Source organism: Sodiomyces alcalophilus (genome assembly GCF_042370955.1).
Source record: "Sodiomyces alcalophilus JCM 7366 unplaced genomic scaffold ACRALscaffold_4, whole genome shotgun sequence".
Classification (NCBI taxonomy): Eukaryota; Fungi; Ascomycota; class Sordariomycetes; order Glomerellales; family Plectosphaerellaceae; genus Sodiomyces; species Sodiomyces alcalophilus.
Genome location: NW_027263535.1, coordinates 404,266 through 425,796, shown reverse-complemented (window position 1 = coordinate 425,796; position 21,531 = coordinate 404,266). Strand labels below are relative to the sequence as shown.

Sequence of the window (21,531 nt, the reverse complement as noted above, 5' to 3'; positions counted from 1 at the left end):
GTCCTTATATCATAACGCGAAGCTAAGAAGAGTCGTCGTCTGCTGGCAAGAACACCAACCAAGTAAAAGCAAAATAAAAACCGTTATTCGTGATACAAAAGAAATCAATCAGCCCCACCAAAGTCCTTTCTTAGCTTGCTCTTTTCGGTGGCGGTAACAGCAAGCTGTGCAAGACTCGAGTTGTTGATAATGTCAAAGACGGATACCTCGGCACTCAGCTCCTTTGCAAGCCACGAACGAACCTCAACAGCAACAAGCGAGTCAATGCCGTATGAGCTTAGAGGCTTGGAGATGTCCAGGTGTGACTCTTCAACGCTGAGAACCCTGGATACCTTGAGGAGCAGGGCATCCTGAACAATAGCCACGGCTTCCTCTCGGGAGGCTGCCCTGGAGAGCAGCGCTTTGTGGTTCACTTCCGTCTTGGTCTCGGTCCTTTCTGCGGATTCCGTCTCTGGTTGGGAGAGATGGCTGAAGAGCGGATCACTTCCCCACGACTGGACTTCGTATCCCTCGGCAGCCTTGTCTTGAGGGAGCCAGAGCCGAGGGATAACCTGCGACCGCCCGACTGGCAAGGGGCCGGGCGATGGACGGCAGTGATAGTCGAGTGTAGCATGGAGCTCGTCCTCGGTAATGTAGGTCCATCCCGTGGAGCGGAGGTAGTCCCACAACTCTGGCTTTTCAGCTACGTAGCCGACACCCTGGATGATCGGTAGGTCAACGGCGACGGCGTTGACACCCTTGGAGGCCAGGTAATGAGCCAGCCCGTCCTGGAAAGTCCCGCCTGCTGCGTAGTTGGCTTGTTCCGGGCTTCCGGTTATACCGACGGTGGACGACAGGAAAATAAAAAAGTCTATGTTGTCTCCGAGGACCTCGGACAGGTTCCATGTGGCGTCCACTTTGGCCCGCACAGCCGCGTTCCAGTCCTCGAGCGACATGTTCTCAAGGCGGTTGTCCTGTTTATCCACGTCAATATTAAAACACCAAGCCCAGGTAACTGCTTCGTAACTCACCTTGAGTACCATCGAGCCCTGGATACACCCCTTGACGGGGGGTAGGGTCGCCGAGCATTCTGCCAAAACGGCCCGGACGGTTTCCAGGTCCGTAACGTCGCACACAGGCGTTGCCACCTTACATCCTGCAGATTCAAGATCTGTGACTAGTCGTTTTGACGATTCTTCCACAGGACCACGTCTTGAGAGCAGGATGAGGTTCTTAGCCCCGCGAGAGGCCATCCAGCGCGACACGGACTGACCAAGTCCACCGAGACCCCCGACAACCACGTACGAAGCCTCAGGGTCAAGATTCGAGACGGGTTTCTGGCTAGGGAGAACCGGGATTTCGTCCTGGTCGCGGGTTTCCAGCACCACTTTCTTCGACACGGCGTCAGCTTGGACTTGGCGGAACGCCCCCTGGATATCCGAAAAGGAGAACGTGCGAATCGGCGATCCCTGTCGGATAGCGTCCCAGTTTGACGAAAGAAGATTGACCATGCCCTGGAAGGCGGCCTGCGTACGGACTGGGTCAAAACGGGCGCTGGAGACGGAATCATATGGTTGGAAGAGGACGTTGCGGTTCGGGGCTATGCGTGGGCCCCACCCCGTGTTGCTGCCATCTGCTGCCCCGGTGCTGACGTTGACGAGACGACCAAAAGGAGCAATGTTCTGTACCAAAGTGTCGAGGGAGTCGCTGTCCATAGCGGTGGTAACGGCCATGCGAACACCTCGGCTGCCGGTCAGGCGTTGGACAGCCGTCTTGAGTGACGGACCCCGACCAGGAAGAATGTGATCGCGGGGGATACCGTGCGCCGTTTCCAGGGCTTCTCTCTCCTTACGGCTTCTTACCGTGGCGAACACCTCTGCCCCCTGAAGCTGGGCAATTTGAATGAAGGCCCTTCCGAGGTGGCTGGCACCGTTGTGGATCAACACTGCGCCAGAGTTTGTCTTCCCAACACTGTCTGTCTGGTTGAGAACGGCGTAGGCAGTTGTGTACGCGAGAGGAAGGGATGCCACTTCTGACCATGCCATTGACTGGGGAACCTTGGAAAGAAAGCCGTCGGATGACCGCACGTGTGTCTTGACTGTGCCCGAGAAAGAAAAGCCAAAGACGTTGTCCCCGACCGCGAACTTGGAGGTGGGCCCAACTCTGGTGACAACGCCGGATACTTCGCATCCCAGGTCCGAGTTGCCAGTCTTGCCGAGTGCTGAAGCCAGATCGTTGAGGCCGAGTCCGCAGGCCATGGTTTTCAGCTCCACCTGGTCGTCCTCAAGTTGGGTGTCAAAGACGGGGTCATCCTCGAACCTCAACGTATCAAGTTGCCCCACGGTTCCGATTCGGAGAGTCATGCCTCGGGAACTCTCTTGTTCCAGCGTCTTCACCTCTACCTCCGCGACTCCTGTCTGTGCCTGGACGTGGTTGCTCAGGTAATTTGCTTGCACGAGTCGAGGGATATGGGTCACGCCATTCGTGACTTTCAGGGAGTTTTCCGGGTCAAGTTCGACTTGTTTCGCAGCCGAAAGAGATAAGGTCTGCAGGCACTGTTTGGCGATGAGCTCCTCGCTTGCGTTTTGATCGAAGGACAGGGTGAGGAACGTGAGGTCAGGCCTCTCTGACCGAGCGACTCTCGCGAGACCCGTGACGAGCTCGGTGTCTGGCCCACCACGGGTGACCCAGACGACTTTCTTGCACTGAGCAAGGATACGCTTGAGACAAGTGAAAGTCTTGGTCGTCATATCTCGGAGGACAGACCCGTCGAGTTCGGAGAGGACCAGGCAGGTCGCGTCTGTCAAGTCCTTCTCCTCGACCCCCGTGAAAGGGATGATTTGGCAAGGAACGCCGCATCTCTGCTCGCCAATGGCAGTTGACAGGTTGCTTGCGACACGAATCTGTGGTGCATTGTCATCGGCCAAAATGTAGTCAAGTGCCGGCATTACCGGACTATCAGTGACCGGTGATTCACCAGCCGAGACGGTCGACACGAGAATCGAGCTCATCTGGTACGTCGAGTCAAAGTCGTCAAAGACGGCGTCGAGACCATTAAACCCCGAGTTCCGGAGATGCTTCCTCCACAGGTCGGCAGACATCAGCGGGCCCCAGACCCGGTCTTTGTCTTCCGAGAGCCACCATCCGGGAAGCACGCCGAAGCAGAAGCTTCCCAGAAGAATGGCGTTGTTCGTAATCTCGAAGAGGAGAAGCTTGCCGCCCGGTTTGAGAAGCTTCTTCACGTGGGACAGTGTGTCGTCGATGTTCTTGGTGGCGTGGAGTACATTCGCCGCAATGATTAAATCGTAGCTGGCATCCTCAAAGCCTTGCGCGGCAGGGTCGTTCTCGACGTTCAGCACGCGGAAGCCCATGTGGCGGACCTCGTCCTTGAAATTCTCCTTGGCCTGCTCGAAGAAGGAAGGCGAGATGTCTGTGAAATCGTAGTGCTTGTACCGCCGACCATCCTTGGTCAACGTCGCCATGGCAGGCCGCGTGGCACCGCCCGTTCCGGCGCCGATTTCGAGGACGCGCATGGCTGGGTTCTTGTGCGCCAAGGCATCCAGGTAGTTACATAGCTGCACGTAGCATCGCTTGGACCCGAGGCCGTCGCGGTAGACGTCTTCGGCGATCTTGTCCTTGAAGATGACGTCCAGCGGGTCGCGACGTCCCCCCAGTATGTCGGACAGAGTTCGGCCCACGGCAATGATGAGTCTTCCTTCAGGGGTGCCTCGGGCGGTTACTTTGGTCTCGAGCTCGGTGATGCTCTCTTCCGGGACAACCTCCACAGGACCCTCTCCGACAACGTGCTGGAACCAAGAGACATATCGCTTGTGGTGCCATTCCATCTTCTCGATCTCCTCTGGGGAGACGGCGGCCATAAAACGGCGGATGTAAAGCAGGCACAAGGCCTCACAGTCTTGCATCCAGTCTGCTGGGTCGTCCTCGGGTGTCATGGGTAGTCCAAAAACCTGCGATGCTTGTTGTTCGCTGAGCAGAGTGGGATCCGGTTTCCACTCGACGTTGAAAGCCGGATACTTGGATGCGTCGGAAGACCCATGCGATGCACTGCCGGGAAGCGACGTGAAGATGAGGCCCGACGCGTGCACCATCGGTTGGCCTGTCTCGGCGTGGATGGCCGTCACGGACGCCTCGACCTCGACCTTGTTAGGGCGAGGGGGTTGGCATTGGGCGGCCACCCTGTAGCTGCCCCGGGATACTTCGGGGTTGGCCGATACCCACAGCTCGGTGGCATAGGTCGGAACTCTGGTTGCTTTTGAATATTTCGAATCGGAAACCAGGGGGACTAGATTGGCATGTACGAGACCATCTAGTGTTGCAGGGTGTACGAGGTGCGGATGGAGATATTCCTTAGGCATGACTTCCCTGACTCTGTCGCCGGAAGCATCCAGGGTGGCGATCATGTTCAGATCATGACCAACTCGTACGTCGCTCAGGGTTCTGAAAGCCGGACCGAAATCCAGTCCTGTGTTTTCAAAGCTGTCGTACAAGTTGACGACAGCTACCTCGGTTGTGCAGCTGTCTTGACCGGTCCTCAGCTGTTCTTCGCAGAAGTCCAGGGTGAGCTCGCGGTCCAGGTCGTCGCCTCCATCCTCCACCAAGGCGTCGTTGTCCGGCTCATATTCAGTCCGGACGAAACCGCGACAATGTTCTCGCCATTCCCCTTCTTGGACTGTCCAGAGCTCGAATTCATGCCATTGCGAAGGCGGCGCCAGGCTAGTCTCTCGATGCGGCCGTAAGTAGAATTGTGACTCTACCCCTTGGTTATCGTCGGGAACACGCAGGGCCAAGTGGAAAGACACATCCTTAAACCTGAAGCCGCTGAGAGTCCTCCCCGTGTCAGCTACCTGCCGACTGGCCTCGACAGCCATGACAAGCATACCGGCAGCTGGGTATAGAATATCGCCAGCAACCTTGTGATGTTCAATCCAGGGGTTCTCTGTCGTGCGGATGTAATTCCTCCATACGGCATTGCCCTTGTGCCAGCCTGGTACTGGCGCACCGAGAAGGTCGTGACGTGGCACGGGCCGCAGTCGGAAATCCCGGCTGATTCGACTTTCGGCCCAGTATTCCTTGGTGTGGTTGAACGGGTAGCTGGGGAGGTCGGTGAGCATGAGTGCCTTGCGACCTGAAAGCGACGATTCATCCGCGGTGTTGACTCGCTCGAGATTGACCTTGTGCCCGTGGCAAAAGAGCGATCCCACGGCCACCAGGGAGGTTTCCGTTGCTGGCTTGTTACGCATCAGCATGGAATGGTAGTCAACCGATGCGTCGCTGCCCTGCACCTGTTTTGCGGTGTTGGCTACCGGCCCCTTCAAGGCGCCATGAGGGCCGATTTCCAGAAAGTCCGTGATGGGCTCTGTCGGGGATCCATTGAGTAACGCCGTGACGGACTCGCAGAACCTCACAGGGGAAACGAGGTTCGTGACCCAGTAGTCCGGCTGCCGAAGCTGGTCGGGGGAGATGAGGGCGCCCACGGTCGAAGAATAGAAGCGTGGCTCGAAAGGACCCCTCAGAATGCCCGGATCGAGCTCTCCCATGGCATGAAGGTATTCATCGGCGACGGGTCTCATATACTGAGAGTGGTAGGCGACATCGACGTTGAGTTTTCTTGCAAAGACCTTCTCGGCACCGAGCATCTCGACGAGAGCCTCGATCTTGCCGGTGTCGCCGCTGACGGTATGGCTCTCGGGGCTGTTCATACAGGCGATTTCCAAGGTTCCTTCGCCTCCCAGCTGGTTGACTCGATCAATGCGGGCTAAAGTCGTTGCTTTGTCTAAGCCTACGGCGGCCATGGTTGTTTTCGGCTGGGACTCGGATCGAACGAGCTTCGCGCTCATCTTGCCACGGTAATAAGCGATCTTCCATGCTGCTTCCCTAGAAATGGCCCCGGCAGCGTATGCGGCGGTGATTTCGCCGGACGAATGGCCGGTGATGGCGTGGGGGTACACGTTCCAAGTGGAAAGGAGGTCTACCATTGCTACCTGCAGTGCTGTGCAGATCGGTTGGCAGAACTCTGGGTCGTTGATTCGGGAGGTGGACTTGTCCTTGGACAGTTCAACTATAGCGCAACACGTTTGTTAGCACTGAAAAGGGGGAGGAGGGAAAAGGGGGATGGGGGAAAAGGGGGATGGGGGAAAAAGGGGAGAAGGGAAAAAAGGTGGGTAGGAAGGAAATGCCTATCCTTACATGTAAGCGACCAAGAACAACCTAGGTCACTGAGATATCGGTCGGCAGCGAGGAGGCTCTCCTGGAAAACGGGATATGTCATGAGGTCCATCCCCATGGTGGCCCATTGCGCACCCTGACCAGTGAAAACAAAGGCCAGTCGAGGCTCCGACTTTGCTCGTATAGGCCGTACGGGCTCGTCCAAGTCGTCCTGCAGTTGGGCCTGGCTATTGGCGACGCTGAGAGACCTCCATGCATGATGTGTCCTCCGAGACGACAGTGTATAGCTGAGATCTTTTAAGAATCTGGCCTCTGCTGGATCCCTATGGATCCATGTCGGCCTGGAAGAAAGGTACTCTTTGTACGAGTCCCTCACCCTTGCGACGCCATCTTTATCAAACGCAGAGAGCACGAACAGACGAGAGGTAGTCTCTTTCGCGTGTGTCTCGAACTGGTCCATGTCTACTCCACTGTCGGACGGGCTGCCACTGTCGGACGGGCTGCCACTGTCTCCGTTCACGGTATCTGTCCCTCCAAGGTGGTTAGACAACTGCGTCAAAACGATGTACGTGCACTTTATTACGCTGGAAGGGGGTGGAAGAATCAACGTACGGCCGTTGCTGGGGTTGGCCAGAAGCCTCAACAGCCCCGGAGTCTTCGGAATCGGCTCCGTCCGATGATTGCCGACAAGACGATGGCCCCTGAGAAAATGGAGCGCATCGTCCAGAACAACGTGAGCGTTACTACCGCCCACGCCAAAAGAGTTGATAGACATGCGCCGCAGACCCGGCTGAGGCCAAGCTGTTGGCTCGGTCGGGAACTTCAAGTTCCACGAATCCTGGATCTTGGGGTTCGGCTTCTCGAACCAGATATTCCCGGGAATGACGCCGGACTCGAGCGTCAGAACACCCTTGATGACGGCAGCCACGCCGGCTGCGCCCTCCAGGTGACCGACGTTGCTCTTCAGCGCACCGACGTACAGGGGGTCGTCAGGGGTCCGATGGCCGGCGAAGACGTCGGCGATGGCGCTGGCTTCGATGGGGTCGCCCACCGGGGTACCCGTTCCATGGGCCTCGAAGAAGCGGGTAAGTGAAGGGTCGAGTCCGGCTCTGGAGTAGACGTGGCGGATGAGGGCGGCCTGGGCGGCTTTCGTCGGCTGCGTGATGCCGGGTGACCGGCCGTCCTGATTCGTGGACGAGTTCCGAATGACGGCGCGGATCACATCGCCGTCCCGGATGGCATCGGAGACGCGCTTCAGCACCAGCACGCCAAAACCCTCGCCGCGGGCGTAGCCGTTTGCCCTATGGTCGAAGCTGTGAGACCGGCCATCCGGTCCCAGGACACCGGCGGCGTCTAGCTTGAGTGTCATTTCCGGGGTCAATATCAGGTTGCACCCGCCTACTATGGCCTGTTGCCGTCGACATCGTTTAGTATAACTGCCCGGTTGAACGAAAGGGATGAGTGGAACGTGCCGTGGATGCCTCGCGGAGCTTCAGGCTCATGCATGCCTCGTGCACTGCGACCAAGCTACTCGAGCAAGCCGTGTCGACAGTCACGCTGGGGCCTCGAAAGTCGAAGAACCATGAGACTCGGTTGCTCAGCATGCTGGCGACGGTGCCAAGAGCCGAGTATTTGTTCGGCAAATCCAAGTCTTTAACTGTTATGTCATTGTAATCGTTGGTGAAAGAACCGACATAGACGCCGGTTTGCGATCCGGCGATTCTGTCGAGAGGAATTCCAGCTGCATGTTGTCAAGTCAGCGCGGCTGAAAAGGGGGAAACAGGGGGGAGAATAGATTGAGGGAGGGAAAGAAGACGGGGATCTGACCATTTTCAAGAGCCTTGTAAACACATTCTAGCATCCCGCGCTGTTGGGGGTCGATACTGCGCGCCTCGGCCGGTGTAATGGAGAAGAATGGCGCATCAAAGGCCGCAATGCTGCCCTTGAGGAAATGGCCATGGCGAACTCGTGTCTGCGAGTGTTAGTTTGTTCTCCGTTCAGAAAGAATGACGGTACGGGAAGAAAAAAAAAGAAAAAAGAAAAAAGAAAAAAAGGCGACGAACAGAACCGCTCCTCTCTCCGTCGGGATGCCAAAAAGCATCGGCATTATACCTCTCCGACGGCACTTCGGTCCTCGCCGACCTTCCAGCTAGGAGAGACTCGAAAAAGCGGTCGGGAGTATCCCCCTCGCCGGGGAGCCTCGCGCTGAGACCCACGATGGCAATCGGCTCACCCATCATGTAGTAGCCCGCCGTGTTGATGACGCCAAGGGCACGGGTGAGCTATGCCGGAGGATAGGATCACGGGTGGCAATGTAATCTAGTGAAAACATGAATATTGAGCATTGAGAGTTGGAGAGCCTTTTCCGTCTCTGAAGCCGGAAACAAGGCCTAGATAGCTTTCCTCAAAGTCCAGGAAATGGGACATCCCCCCGCCTCCCCCATCCTTTATTCCGGGCAAAGTGACGAAACGAACGGCGATGTGGACCATCGGGGAGTTGGACAGTGGACCTAGCAGCTAAAGCATGCGGCGCCCGCGCTGCAGATGCCGAGTCCATATCCCAGAGAGGGGCCACGGGGCGCGCTGATGCTGCTAGCGGTTGTCCATCATGGGCGGGGTTGACGCATCAGCACGGCGGAGAAAGACCCCGCGAGGCTAATGTACGTGGTGTAGATGACCTACTCTATTCTCAGCTCGTCAGCGGATGGTCTGGAGAGGCATGGATCGTGCATGAACGTACATGTAGAAAAAAACAGTTCTCCGTGCAAGTGGTGCTTGGTCAGGCCAACCTGTCGGGCTTCTCTCACTTGAGCATCGTCAAGGTGCAGCCAATGATCTCGAAACGACAATATAACGAGAGGCGCGGCGCGCGGCTGTAGAGTAGCTGCATGTCCAAAGCCCCTCACTGCAAGGACGGTGCAAGGCGATACTGTATGGGCCAAGGGAGGGCCATAGTTGGTCCACTTTGGATGCAGCGTAATATGTTGTTGGTTCAAGTTGAACATGCAAGGTAAACGATTGATTGACTAGTGTAAGAAGAAAGTCGTCTGTTGGTGATCTTCATCTTGACCAGTTGCCAAGTCCGAAGTGGAAGACGTGGTCGACCAGGGGCAGAAAAGGGGGTCCGTGGGGTGAAGAGTCGTTGCGACAGAGGGACGACGGTTGAGTTCTTCAGTCGTTTTTCTTTCCTTTCTTCACGGATGTGGGCTATACACGTGTAGAGTTACGCACAAATGTATTTTTAGTTTCAAGTTTCGTTTTATTCTTCTTCTTATTTCAATTCTCATTTAGTGCCGCCGGGGAAGACTCCGTACTCCGTCTTTGCCGGGTGTCGGCTAGGAATCCACGACTAACAAACCCCAAACACACCCCAGTGGCATTCGCGACCACCCCTTGTTTCTTTCGTAAATACGTTCGTTTGTATGTCTTCACCGAGATCCAGCGATCAATGGCCATGGCATGGTGTTTATTGACACCAATAAGCCCACATCGTCCTGCACCATGGTCGGGTCTGTCGAGGCCCGTTCATGGCATAGGGCCAGATTAAGCACCAACCAGACACCTCAGGCCCAAGCCAGGCAAGGCAGAAGATCAGCTGAGGTGAGCGCATTACATATAGATGAATTCATATTGCCGGGACCTACAAAGATGCGGTGCCAAGTCTCCCCATACGCAATCCGTGGGAGCCCTTCTCGTCTCATCATCTCTTATTCATAATTAGATGATGAGAACCCGCGTCTGGGTATCCGCGCTTCGAGCCTTGTCCCAAAGTGGAAAGATAGCTCTAGCTAGCTGCATGATTCTGCAACGGTCAATGGTCTACCGCCAACCGGATCATCCGCATTCAGGGTCCTGGCCCCGCCCACCAAGACCACCACGGCTGGCGGTGGGGGTCTTTATCCTGACGAGCGGGCTGACGAGAAAGGCGAGAGGCCGGGTAAAAAGAAGGGGAAAAGAGAAGAGAAAAGAAGGGGAAAGGAAGAAGGGAACACGGGAACGGAACAAGGACGGACGATAGACGACAGACGACAGCACTGACAGAGGACGTTGGACAGAAGACGGGACGCCGGAAAAGACGAGAGACCTACCAGATAAAAAGTTCTGCATGCATTGCCGAGGAGACTGGGGATCTTCAGCAAGCAGGGTGATCCCCCGACCAAACCAACCCCCCCTCTTCTTCTTCAGCCCACTTGACGCCATTGCATTGCGTCCTTCTTCCCGTTCCCGTTCCCGTTCCTCAATGTTTTCCCTCCAGTCTCCCACGGATCTTTCCGCCGTCATTTGTTTGTCTGAGCTGCCCTCCCTCTTTCTCTCTTTAAGCTGCCGGCACTACAGAATCTTGGTTCCAAACCCTCGGGACTCCTCTTTACTCCTTTCGTCCATCTATCATCTGCCTTGTTTGCTTTTCAAGCGCCCTGGGGACCACAACCCTCCCACTCCCCATTCACTCCCCTCTCTGCTCGCCGTTCGTCTTAGCTCGACGTGTTCTTTGTTCCCAGCCCCTTCTGTGCTGCCCAAAGGTGTTGATTCTTGGAAACTCCTGTCTGATCAAATTCTTGGGTGGTCGTTGTTTTCGGAGCGGGCCGCACCCGTCCCCCCCCCCTTTTTTTTTGCCCCTCCAGATTCCGCCCAAGTTGATGGAAAGATACACCCAGCAACAGCAGCGTCTCCGGAACAATGCCGGTGAGGGAGCGATTCCCCCCTCGTCTCCCTCGGCCTCAACTCTGAGTGGGACAGGGACGAACCGTTCTGCTCCCTCCTCCATCACCACAGGATGTGTGTCGGCCTCCACCACGACACTGACCGCCATCTCCTCCTCTGACTATCCGCACACGCCGAGCGATAGTCCGCGGCCTCGGACGCCGTCCTCTCGGCCGTGGTCCTCGCAGCCCAGTCACGAAGTGCGTAGAGGAAACATCGCATATGCATCTTTATCTTTCGCTCACCCCCCTTCCCCTCTCCGCCGACCCCCCTTTTCCCTTCATGTTGCCTACCACACCACACACACACACCTCTTCCGCTGCAAGAACACAACGAGGCACGTCCATTCCTGACATGAATCATGCATAATAGGCGCCGCCCGAAGACCACCCCAGCCCGCCGTCCGATGATGTTCGGCGGACAATATGGGGAAGGTCCGAGTCCGACGATAGCTCCGACGACGAGGCGTTTAACTCCACCACCTATGTGCCACCTCGGTGAGTCCCGGCATCCCTCCGCGTCTCTCATGCGGGCATCACATCATGTACTAATCCCTCCCATCGTGGCTCATCCGGTCCAGTAGAAGTGGCAGCAGCATCGGCAGTTCGCTCAAGAAGCAGGGCACATCGCGGTCCAAGGGCGGTAAATCGGGCAAATCCTTCTTCCACTCCATCCTTTCCAAGTTTACCAAATCCTCCAAGCGGTTCGGCTATGTATCACAGAGTCAGGTGTGTTCTTTACTGCCCGTCTTGAAGTGTCTTGTCGGCTGCGTCGGACTAATGCAATCCTCTAGCAAGAACAAGACCGAAATGGTGCGTGGTGAACAGACACCCCGTCTCGTCTGCTGATACTGACCATGACCAGTGCTCCAACACCAGATCATCATGGACCTGTTCGACGGAAGATACCATTTGGCCCCGGTAATCAAGCCCCGAGCCGTACTTGACGTAGGCACAGGGCCTGCATTATGGGCTTTGGTGCGTTTACCTCCTCCCCATATCTCATCCCTCCTTCCGGACCCTGCCGGCATCTCGCAAAGGGCATTTGTTGATAACTGATCATCGTCTGCAGGAATACGGCAAGTTCCACACCTTGTCCAGGGGCTGCTGCGCTGGCCTTGCGCGCCATGTCTTACCATGCCATGCAACAGCGCTGCAGGTCTCGACTCTATCTAGCTAAGCTAACTAACCTCCAACAGGCCAGAGGAATCCGCAGAGCTCGGTGCTGGGAATCGACGTGGAAAAGATTCGGCCCCATTCCCCCCCACCCCCCAACTACCAGTTCCACCTCATGGACGTGACAAAGGAATGGGACCTCGGCGGCCGCAAGTTCGACTTCATCCACGTCCGCATGCTCGGCGACGTGACGGACAAGAGACACCTCATACGGAACATGTACGACCACCTCAACCCCGGCGGCTGGGTCGAGATCACCGAGTGGATCAGCCTCCTCCACTCCCCCAACCACTCGCTCGAGGGCACCGCGTTCCACAAATGGAACCTCCTGCTCCGCCAGGGCGTCCGCAACCTGGACCAGTCCCTGCATTACCCGACCCAGTACAAGTCGCTGCTCGAGAGGAACGGCTTCGAGAGGGTCGTCGTCACCAAGCTCGCCGCCCCGACCAATGCTTGCTACCCGGGCAAGAAGGCCCAGCGCATCGGCCACATGATGACGGCCAACTGGAACGCCATTATCGAGCCGCTCTCCATCCCCATCTTTACCATTGGCCTCGGCTGGCCTGAGCCTGACGTGCATGCCCTGATCAAGGAGGCCCGTACAGATATTGGGGACACGCAGTATCATTCTTACATGACCTTGTGAGTACCTCTCCCAGTTCTGTTCCCTTTTGGGCCTGTCCGGCAAGAGCCTCGTCGTATTCATGGGGTTACTTCACCCTTGACATGGACTGACAGATTTCGCTCGTCGCGCAGGTTTACGGTGTATGCCCGGAGACCGCGGAGTGGGGGATCGTCCACGACATCCTTGTCCAACTCGTCTCTCTCTACGGCGACACAGGTCATTTCAGGTTCCACCGCGCATTGAGTGGGGGAACAACAGCCTGCAGTCCGTCGGGGGATTCCGAGTGGCCGACTATGCATAGCCTTCATGTTGTCAGAGGCGGCGTATTTCCCCTCTGGTACGAATTGAGACTACGGAGTTTAAGCTTCCTTTCGAGTACAGGGCGGTTGGTTGGGTCTAGGAAAACAAAAAAAAAGGAGACGGCAATGAACATCACCATAGATTCTGATGAATATAGACAACGTCCGATTTGACCACGACAAAAGGGTGGAGTATGTCTCAAGCTTGCATCTGCAGCCTGTGGGGGGTTTCTTATGTTATTACTAGAACCCTCGACGGTATGAGGGGGAATCCGTGTTAAATGCGGGTGCATGCAACCATGGGCCAGAGCCAGAAGAAACGCCGAATGGTGTCCTGTCCTGCAAGTTCCTGCAAGTCCTGCAAGGCCTGCATGAACGTGGGGCCTCGTGATAGCATGGAGAAGCCATGGTTGCCAACTTGAAGTCATTGACCAACCATCTAAGCCCGGGTCGAGGCATTAATCGACTGCTGCAGAGAGATCCTGGGGCTACCATATGCACACCGAGATCCATCCCGATATGCCCCGTACCCCCTCGGAATACCGACTAGCCGCAGAGGTGGTTGGTATGCAGCGTATGCGTCCGCCGTCCGGTGCAGCGGCTAAGATCTAAGGACGGGGTCGTGAACTGATCGTGCGTGGACTGCTCCGAGTATAAGCCACCATTTCCTCAATCCCTCTCTACCCCACGTCCTTTACCATCGTCGACTGCACTGAACTCTCTCTCAAGGTCTCTCAAGCCTCAAGGTCGTCTCTAGCTATCCCCATCGCCCGCTATCCTTGAGACAGACCTTAAACTCACACTCAGACTTCGTGGTCTCTGCCTCCCCAAGTTACTATCGCCTCCGTGCTCTCAACTCTCACCTCACTGCCCTGAAAACTCCCCTATAATCCGCCACCCCCGTCTTTGCTCGCCCACCATGGCCGACCTAGGTGCCGACAAGAACGCGGCCTACGTCACGGCGTACTCGCCATCCTTCCTCACCCATTTCTACGACAAGTACGTCCTGGGCTTCAACATGAGCTTCATGTGGGGATGCCCCGTGGACACCATCCTCCTCCCCTTCTTCAGCGAAAACTTCTCGCGGAACCACCTCGACATCGGCGTCGCCACGGGCTACTTCCCCGCCACCGCCCTCTCGCGCCCCTTCCGCCGCGACAGCAAGCAGCACCTCACCCTGGTAGACCTGGGGCCCAACCCGCTGCGCGCCGCCTCCGCCCGCGTCCTCTCCGTCGCAACCGCCACCGAGGTGCGCTGCATCGAGGCAGACGCCACAGAGCCCCCGCCCGAGAGCCTCCGCGGCCACCGCTTCGACTCCATCTCCATGTTCAACCTGTTCCACTGCGTGCCCGGCGGCAAGGCCAAGCTCCGTGCCCTGGCCGAATACAAGAACCTCCTGAGCGAAGACGGCGTCCTGACCGGATGCACCGTCCTGGGTCACGCCCACGCGGCGAATTGGCTCACGTCCCTGTACCTCCGCTGGTATAACAGGCGGTTGAAGGTCTTCCACAACTGGGACGACAGGAAGGAGGACATCCAGGAGGCCCTAGAGAGTGAGTTTGAGGAGGTCGAGACATGGGTCATCGGCACGACCATGTTGTTCAGGGCGAAGAGACCCAGGCAGCCTCTTGTTGATGTGTAGGATATGATGGAACCGAACATGAATGTTATGAAGTTATGAACCTATACCGACGGTCCGCCGAGTCCCACGCGCCATGATACCTATGATCGTTTTGTTCACGTCAGCCCAGCCTGTGACAACAGTGGCTAGGGGGTATCTCATCTTCTGATGCTATAGTGAGGGCCCTTCTTCTCTGTATCCAAGGAACATGAGAGGTATCCCGTGATATGAACTCGTGAGAAGCCCGTTGGTGGAGTCAAGGGGCTATAGCATAGTGATCAAGGTCGGGAAAAGCCTATCGTAATAGACTCTTTCCCTTTCCTTATCCCCTGATATTCTGCGATCAGTTGCCAATACCCAAGGGTTCAACGACTCCATGTCTTCATGGGACGTTCGTGCTGCGCTAGCCTGGGCTATCTGTGGTCAAAGACAGCACGTATACTGCTATGCCCGTGACAGGCGCAACTCACCACAGTCCAAGGCAAGAAGTTGTCCCGAGAAGCCATCAGCTCAATCGTCCACACGGTTTTCTGCTTCCGCCAGGTGCGTTTTCCCAGTACCATTGAAGGCAATTCAACGCGACAACTTCTAACGTCCAACTCGACTCACGGGGCCCCTGGTGCACATACCCTGATGCGATCATGCGGCCTAGGAGTCAGACAATCTGCTGGTGTCATCGGCTCCGTCAAAGGCGAGCGCTGTATCGCCCATGTCGCCATTCTCGTGCTCCTTGAGAGCTTCGGCTGCTGGTGTCGGACCGCGTCATGTCATGGTCTTGCCCCTATTTTGTCCTCCTGTCATAACTTATGTTCTCTCCCTTATCGATCCTTCACTGTGTTAACAAGAATACCACGTGTTTACCCCTGATAAGATAGATTCAGAACGACTTGCGTATTCGCAGTCAGCAGAGCCAACCAGTGTAACACATCCACGTAGGCACACGTCGCATCTTGACTCCAAAGCGGCCGATATATCACCGAATACTGACCTGCACCCAAGGCCAAAAGGGGCAAGACTTGGAACTTGACTACCCGGAAACCTGCTCAGCAGCAAGTGCCGACTTGAAAGGCCCCCTCTGTGGATTTGAAGAGCAGGCGCAGGGCTCGCGGGACGCTTCTCCGAAATAAAACGTCACGTCAGCCCCCCATGTCCGCCCCGGAAGCGGGGGATCGGCAGTTGGCTCTCCCCGACTCGGCTATCGGAGGCGCGTCCGTGATGTTTCCCCGGCGCTACCCAAGCCCGCCGATCCCATTTATCTCCGACGCTTTCTCGCGTCATCGCCCACGTCCCCTTTCCTTATAGCGTAACCGGTCCGGCCACTTCCGCAGGATCGACACTCAAACACACAAATCAGGCATCTCAGTCCTGGCAAATGAGTGGTAAGCAGACCGTTGGGGCAAGTGCCCCTTCTCGACAGCCAGGAACCATAGCGCAAGAGGCCCTGGATCTGCCAATCCTGATCCCACGGCGTAATATGGATAGTCGGCAATTCTGGGACATCTTCATCCCCAGACGCGAGGATGTGATCAGCAGGAGAGTCCCCTCTCAGGGGAATTGGTCCATATAAGACCGTCTGAATCGCATCGTCGTCTTCATCCCGGGGGAAGCCCACGTTGCTCACCATCCTCTTCACCCTCCTCACCCAAGTTTGAACCTCGTTCGGTACAGAACCAGTTAGTCCCACCGCTCGCCCATCATGCGCTCCATTCCCTTCCTCGCCGTGGCAGCCGCCACCACCGTGACGGCCCTCCCGCATATCCAGGCCCGCCAGAGCGGCAGCAACCCCTTCGAGGGCCGCCAGCTGTACGTGAACCCGAACTACAGCGAATCCCTCGAGCAGACCCGGGAAGCCTTCCTCGAGCAAGGCGACGCCCAGAACGCCGGCAAGGTGCGCTACGTGCAGGAACGCGTCGGCTCCTTCGTCTGGGTCCCGACCATCAGTCATCTGGAGGAGATTGACATCGCCGTCGCCAACGCCCGCGCCGCCCGTGACGCGACGGGCCAGGAACAGGTCGTCGGCCTTGTCCTGTATAACCTGCCGGACCGGGACTGTAGCGCGGGCGAATCTGCCGGCGAACTTAGCCTCGCCGAGAACGGATTGGAGCGTTACCGCCGCGAGTTTGTCGACCCGTTCGCCCAGAGGGTCAGGGAGGCTTCCGACCTTACCTTCGCCATCGTGCTCGAGCCCGACGCAGTCGGAAACATCGTGACCAACCAGGGCATGGAGTTCTGCGCCAATGCTGCCGAGCCGCACCAGGATGGTATCGCCTACGCCATTTCGCAGCTTCAGGCCGACAACGTCGCCCTGTACATTGATGCTTCCCATGGTGGTTGGCTGGGCTGGGACGACAACCTCGCTCCGAGTACGTCATATCTTCTCTTCCCCTTCTCCCTGAATATGACCCTTGCCCCTTTTCCCCTGTCGGTCCTCGCAGATGACTAGGAATAAAGTCAAGCTAACATTCATACCAGCCGCCCAAGTCTTCGCATCCATCGTCCAAAGGGCCGGCAACAACAGCAAGGTCCGCGGCTTTTCCACCAACGTATCCAACTACAACGCCTTCCACGAGGAGGTGCCCCCTCCCTTCACCGACGGCAGCAACTCGTACGACGAGTCCAACTACGCCTCGTCGCTGGCCCCTCACCTCGAGGCCGCGGGCCTGCCGGCGCGCTTCATCATCGACCAGGGCCGTGTCGCCATCGAGGGTGCCCGCGAGGAGTGGGGCGAGTGGTGCAACGTCGTCGCCGGCTTTGGCCAGCCCGCTACCACCCAGACCGATAACCCGTACGTCGACGCCATTGTCTGGGTTAAGCCTGGCGGTGAGAGCGACGGCGAGTGCGGCCTCGAGGGTGCCCCTATCGCCGGTGCGTGGTTTGACGAGTATGCCCAGCTGCTTACTGTCAATGCCCACTCGGATATTGTCCCTCTTGAGGGCTGAGCTGTGGAGGAGCTTCGGTAGAGGAGCTGCAGTCGAGGGGATTGGAAGAATAGAGAGGAAATAGAAAGTAGAAGAAGCTGGCGGCAGGTGTATGAGTGAAAATATAAGACCACTGAGAGAAACACATAGTCTGCAGCTCGTGATGTACACATTAGCAAGCTCCCACTGGCATCCTTGGGCCGAATACTTGCCTCTCCGTGTGATGGCGTTTCGTTCTCTGGACGTAAAATCATAAAAGTCAGGCAGACGAACATCTACCCGACCAACCAAGACTCCGCTGTATTCATTCCTCTCTCTATTTTCTCCGCGGTCTGGCAAGATTACCAGGTTTGCCAATTAATATGAAGAGACGTCAGAACCAGAATCAACACCAGTCCATTCCACCTTGACCAAAATACCGTGGTCATGGACAAGTCAAAACTCCCCCCAGTCCAACCCGATTCCCATGGACTATATCTACCAGATGTCTAAACAAGACCAAAGATGTAAACATTGAAGCCCAATGTGTAAATAAATCAATCAATCGCTCAGTTCCGCAACATGGCCATGGCAAAAACACAATCGTAAATCGAAAAATCAAACGCTATGCCGCTCATTCAGATGAAGATGCCGTCCTCGGTGATATCGCCTCCTTGCTTTTCGCGTTCAATACCGCGCTTTCGACTGCCGCAGCAACGTCAATGTGGAAGAACGGGCGGTTCGTTCCCTGCACGGCCGCCAGTTTCCCGTCGGCATGCCCGGCAACCTGGGCCACGCCGTCTGATGAATGCGGCGGGGCAATGACGTCCTCCTCGTCCTTGCCCAGCGCCTTTGTGGGAGATACGTCTGTCTGGGCATGGTCTGAGGAGTGGTCCACCGCCGCGACGCTGAAGATGGGCCGCCAGCGGCCCAGGTTTTCCGCGTCCTTGATGGACGGGTATCCGAAGCCGGCGGCCGCTAGGGCACGCCGCGTCCAGCGGTTGTTGACGTTGGCAAAGTGCCATTCGACAATTTCCGGGTCGGCGTACCGGTCCAGTTGATTACGGACGTCGATCAGTCCCTGGATAGAAGTGACGTCCACATTGTTGACGGACGCACAATCGAGAACGACGGCGCGGAGGATGGGCCGGCTATCGTCCATATCGACCTTTTCCCCGCGCCGGGGACCTGGGTCGTTCCAAGGCCGGTCCTGTGGGAAGCAAAACAGATTAGACGACGTTGAAAGCAATGGGAGGGGATATGGGGTCTGAAAAACTTACCCCGATCTTGTCAAAGCGATCGAGGACGGTGCGACGAGTATGCTTGTGAACATGGGCCACCAGAGCGTCCAGATAGTGGGCCTGGTTGGTGTAGTTGAAGCCCTCGCCAAACCGGAAGATGAAAACACCGGGGTGCGGGGTTTGGATATCGATATGAGGGTTCGAGCCGTCGTGCTTGTCGATTGGGATGAAGGCCTCGCGAGTCTCGACGTGGATAGGCTCGCCCTTGTCGTTGAAGGGGACCCCTTTGCCTGCAGTCTCCCTTGTGACGCGGTAGATCCGGACGCGACCCATAAAGTGGCCCTTGGCCTTGGCCAACCGAATGAGCAGCAGCGCGGCAGACGCAGCTATTGTCAGATAGATGCCGTTTTCGATGTTGGTGAAGACGGTGACAAGGACGCCGCCGAAGAAGATGAAGACCTCGAGAGGCGACACCTCCCAAAACTGGTAGACGACATTGGGCGGGGTGATGAGATCGCCCACGGCGTGGACAATCAGACCGGCCAAGCTGGCCATGGGGATGTAAAAGATGACGGCGGAGAGGGCGTAGATGGCCAGCAGCACGATGACGGCGGTAAAAATACCAGCCAGCGGGGTGCGGACACCGGCCTTGGACTTGATGGCGGTTCGGGAGAAGGAGCCGGTGGCGGGATAGCCGCCCAAAAAGGGACCGAAAACGTTTGTAAAGCCGACGGCGACCAGCTCCTGGGACGGGTCGATGACGTAATTGTTGATTCTTCCAAATGACTTGGAGATGGCGATGTGTTCGATGATGAGGACGATGATGGTGGCGGGCAAGTCTGGCGCCAAGGCGCCAAGTAGCGTGGTGTTCACTTGAGGGACACCGGCATGTCGGAACCCTGTCAAGCCACACGAAACACCACCCCACTCGTCAGCATGGAATCGAATAGGAGAGGAGCGGAAGATTCGGTTCACTCACCACTGGGTACATCCCCGAGGATGCGGAAGCGGGATTCATCGGCGCTCGAGATGTTTCGGTTGGCGAGAAAGCTGATCAAGACGTAGAGGAGGATGACGAAAGCCATGCGCAGGGTGGACATGAAGAACCAAAACTTCTGCCACTTGGGTTGTTTGCGCGACATGAAGTTGCAGAACCAGCGGAGCAGGTAAAGGAGGACGAGGGCGGACACGCCCATGGCGGCATCGAGGCTCGCCGTCGGCAAGGCTTTCAGGGCGTCTATGATGACCATGTAGGTCGCCTGACGGGTGTCGACGCCGCTGAGGCCGAGGAGGGAGGGGACTTGGCTACACGCGATGCTGAAGGCGGCGCCGGTCATGAAGGAGGTGATGGCGACCAGCGGGATGAATTCCACAACCCATCCCAGGCGGACCAGGCCGATGAAGAGCAGGACGGCGCCGGCGATCAGGGCCAACGCACGGGCAATCTGCTCGGGGGCGAATTCCGGGTGGTCATCTCGGACCCGCAAGACGACGTTCCCCACGAGTTGGGACATGACAGCCACAGTGCCGATGGTGATGTCCTTGGAGGTGGCAAAGGCCCAGTAGAGCAGGAAGCCGACAAAGGACGTATAGAGGCCATATTCGGGGCTCAACTGGGCGAGCAAGGCGTAGGCCATGCCCTGAGGGATGACGACGAAACCAACCGTTACACCTGAGCAGGGGCATTTTAGTCAGCTGGAGCTCATTCCCTTTTCCACCATCTCTCTCTCTCTCTCTCTCTCTCTCTCTCCCTCTCTCTCTTTCTCTGGGCATATCATCCGTACCTGCGATAACATCACCCAACAGCCATTGCCAGTTGTAATGGAAAATCCATGACAGGAATGGAAAAAGACTGCGGACATATCTCTGAGTACCCTCGAGAGTGGGCCGGTGGTAGAGAAGGTACTCCCGGACGGTAGGCTCTCGCTCCTCGTAGAGCTCGATGGATTGGAACGAGTCGGCAGCGGAGCGGAGGGCGTCCTTGGGTTCGTGACGTTGACGATAGTCGAGGTCGATATGGAGTCCCTTGGCCACCACGCGGCCGAACTTGCTGGAATCCATGGCTGTAAAACCGGCAACCTTGTCTGAAGGTCTCCGGTCGGTTTTCTGGTTGGATGGTGCCTGTCTGTTATTCCCTCAAGTGCGGGCCGGGGCTTTTCGCAGCTAGTTCAGGTCCTTGACACGTTGAACGTGTTGTGCCCCCCGACTCGTTCCAGGCAAAATGAAGAGACGGATCCTTGTTTCAAAGGTAAAATAAGGCAGATATCGTGGCTGAGAATAAGATCCCGGGCCAAGACTAAAGGAGACGGGTATTGTCTCTATTTATGGGGGACGATAAGAAGCGAGCGGGTTCGGGATGGGGGTAAAAAAATACCACACCAAAGCCAAACCCTTGCCCGCTCAAAGTGCCATATTCGCAATCGATGGGGGCGGACGATCGCCAAGGTAGGAAGAGTGGGGAGCGTTGTGCAGGGCCAGAGATGACGTGATGGCGCGGTGAGGGAGGTACAAGTACAAGTACTCGGGTACAGGTACATGAGATCCAGAATCCGTAATGACTGACGCCTTTCGGTAAACTGTCGAGTCCGTTCCCCTATATGTACGGAGAATGAGTGTTTTGCGAGTTCAGGGACTCGCCCATGGTACTGTAGGGTCGGTTTGCTTGTTCGGTCTCAAACTCTCAGACACGTCGCAGCCACCGTACGCCATTGTGCTGACCATTCCTTTTCATCTCTTACTTTGTACTCCTTTGTTTTCCTTTCCTTGATTCTGGCAAGACATCCGAGGGATCTGAATCAAGTCACAGA

At 56.8% G+C, this 21,531-nt stretch overlaps 5 protein-coding genes across 5 annotated transcripts; 3 read left to right on the top strand and 2 right to left on the bottom strand.

Annotated features, from left to right (window-relative positions):
* Positions 1-104: 104 nt before the first annotated feature.
* ACRALDRAFT_1033548 (uncharacterized protein) lies at positions 105-8,402 on the bottom strand (the record flags this gene model as incomplete). The annotated part of the gene is made up of 7 exons (XM_071014952.1): positions 105-953; positions 1,011-6,058; positions 6,187-6,715; positions 6,854-7,566; positions 7,634-7,906; positions 7,993-8,137; positions 8,229-8,402. The coding sequence occupies 7 exons, from the start codon at positions 8,400-8,402 to the stop codon at positions 105-107; spliced, it is 7,731 nt and encodes a 2,576-aa protein (XP_070874428.1).
* A 2,272-nt stretch (positions 8,403-10,674) lies between these two features.
* Positions 10,675-13,145, top strand: ACRALDRAFT_1082349 (uncharacterized protein). Its single transcript, XM_071019297.1, has 8 exons — positions 10,675-11,066; positions 11,239-11,363; positions 11,450-11,594; positions 11,660-11,678; positions 11,731-11,843; positions 11,938-11,944; positions 12,065-12,683; positions 12,798-13,145. Exons 1-8 carry the CDS (start codon positions 10,803-10,805, stop codon positions 12,907-12,909), a joined length of 1,404 nt encoding a protein of 467 aa, XP_070874427.1. The 5' UTR covers positions 10,675-10,802; the 3' UTR covers positions 12,910-13,145.
* Positions 13,146-13,672: 527 nt separating this feature from the next.
* ACRALDRAFT_2135655 (uncharacterized protein) lies at positions 13,673-14,607 on the top strand (the record flags this gene model as incomplete). The annotated part of the gene is made up of 1 exon (XM_071024098.1): positions 13,673-14,607. Exon 1 carries the CDS (start codon positions 13,885-13,887, stop codon positions 14,605-14,607), a length of 723 nt encoding a protein of 240 aa, XP_070874426.1. The 5' UTR covers positions 13,673-13,884.
* Positions 14,608-16,282: 1,675 nt separating this feature from the next.
* On the top strand, positions 16,283-17,525 carry ACRALDRAFT_1057488 (glycoside hydrolase family 6 protein; the record flags this gene model as incomplete). The annotated part of the gene is made up of 2 exons (XM_071015911.1): positions 16,283-16,949; positions 17,059-17,525. 2 exons carry the CDS (start codon positions 16,283-16,285, stop codon positions 17,523-17,525), a joined length of 1,134 nt encoding a protein of 377 aa, XP_070874425.1.
* A 592-nt stretch (positions 17,526-18,117) lies between these two features.
* ACRALDRAFT_2103599 (uncharacterized protein) lies at positions 18,118-20,785 on the bottom strand (the record flags this gene model as incomplete). The annotated part of the gene is made up of 4 exons (XM_071023145.1): positions 18,118-18,693; positions 18,764-19,623; positions 19,704-20,396; positions 20,509-20,785. 4 exons carry the CDS (start codon positions 20,783-20,785, stop codon positions 18,118-18,120), a joined length of 2,406 nt encoding a protein of 801 aa, XP_070874424.1.
* Between the last annotated feature and the right edge of the window lie 746 nt (positions 20,786-21,531).

What these genes read in the sequence shown, in the direction of transcription:
- ACRALDRAFT_1082349 (XM_071019297.1), top strand. Translation starts at nt 10,803, where the DNA reads ATGGAAAGATACACCCAGCAACAGCAGCGTCTCCGGAACAATGCCGGT. An exon ending in ACCACCTATGTGCCACCTCG is followed by an intron (nt 11,364 to 11,449) that starts GTGAGTCCCGGC and finishes CCGGTCCAGTAG; the next exon opens with AAGTGGCAGCAGCATCGGCA. An exon ending in TATCATTCTTACATGACCTT is followed by an intron (nt 12,684 to 12,797) that starts GTGAGTACCTCT and finishes CTCGTCGCGCAG; the next exon opens with GTTTACGGTGTATGCCCGGA.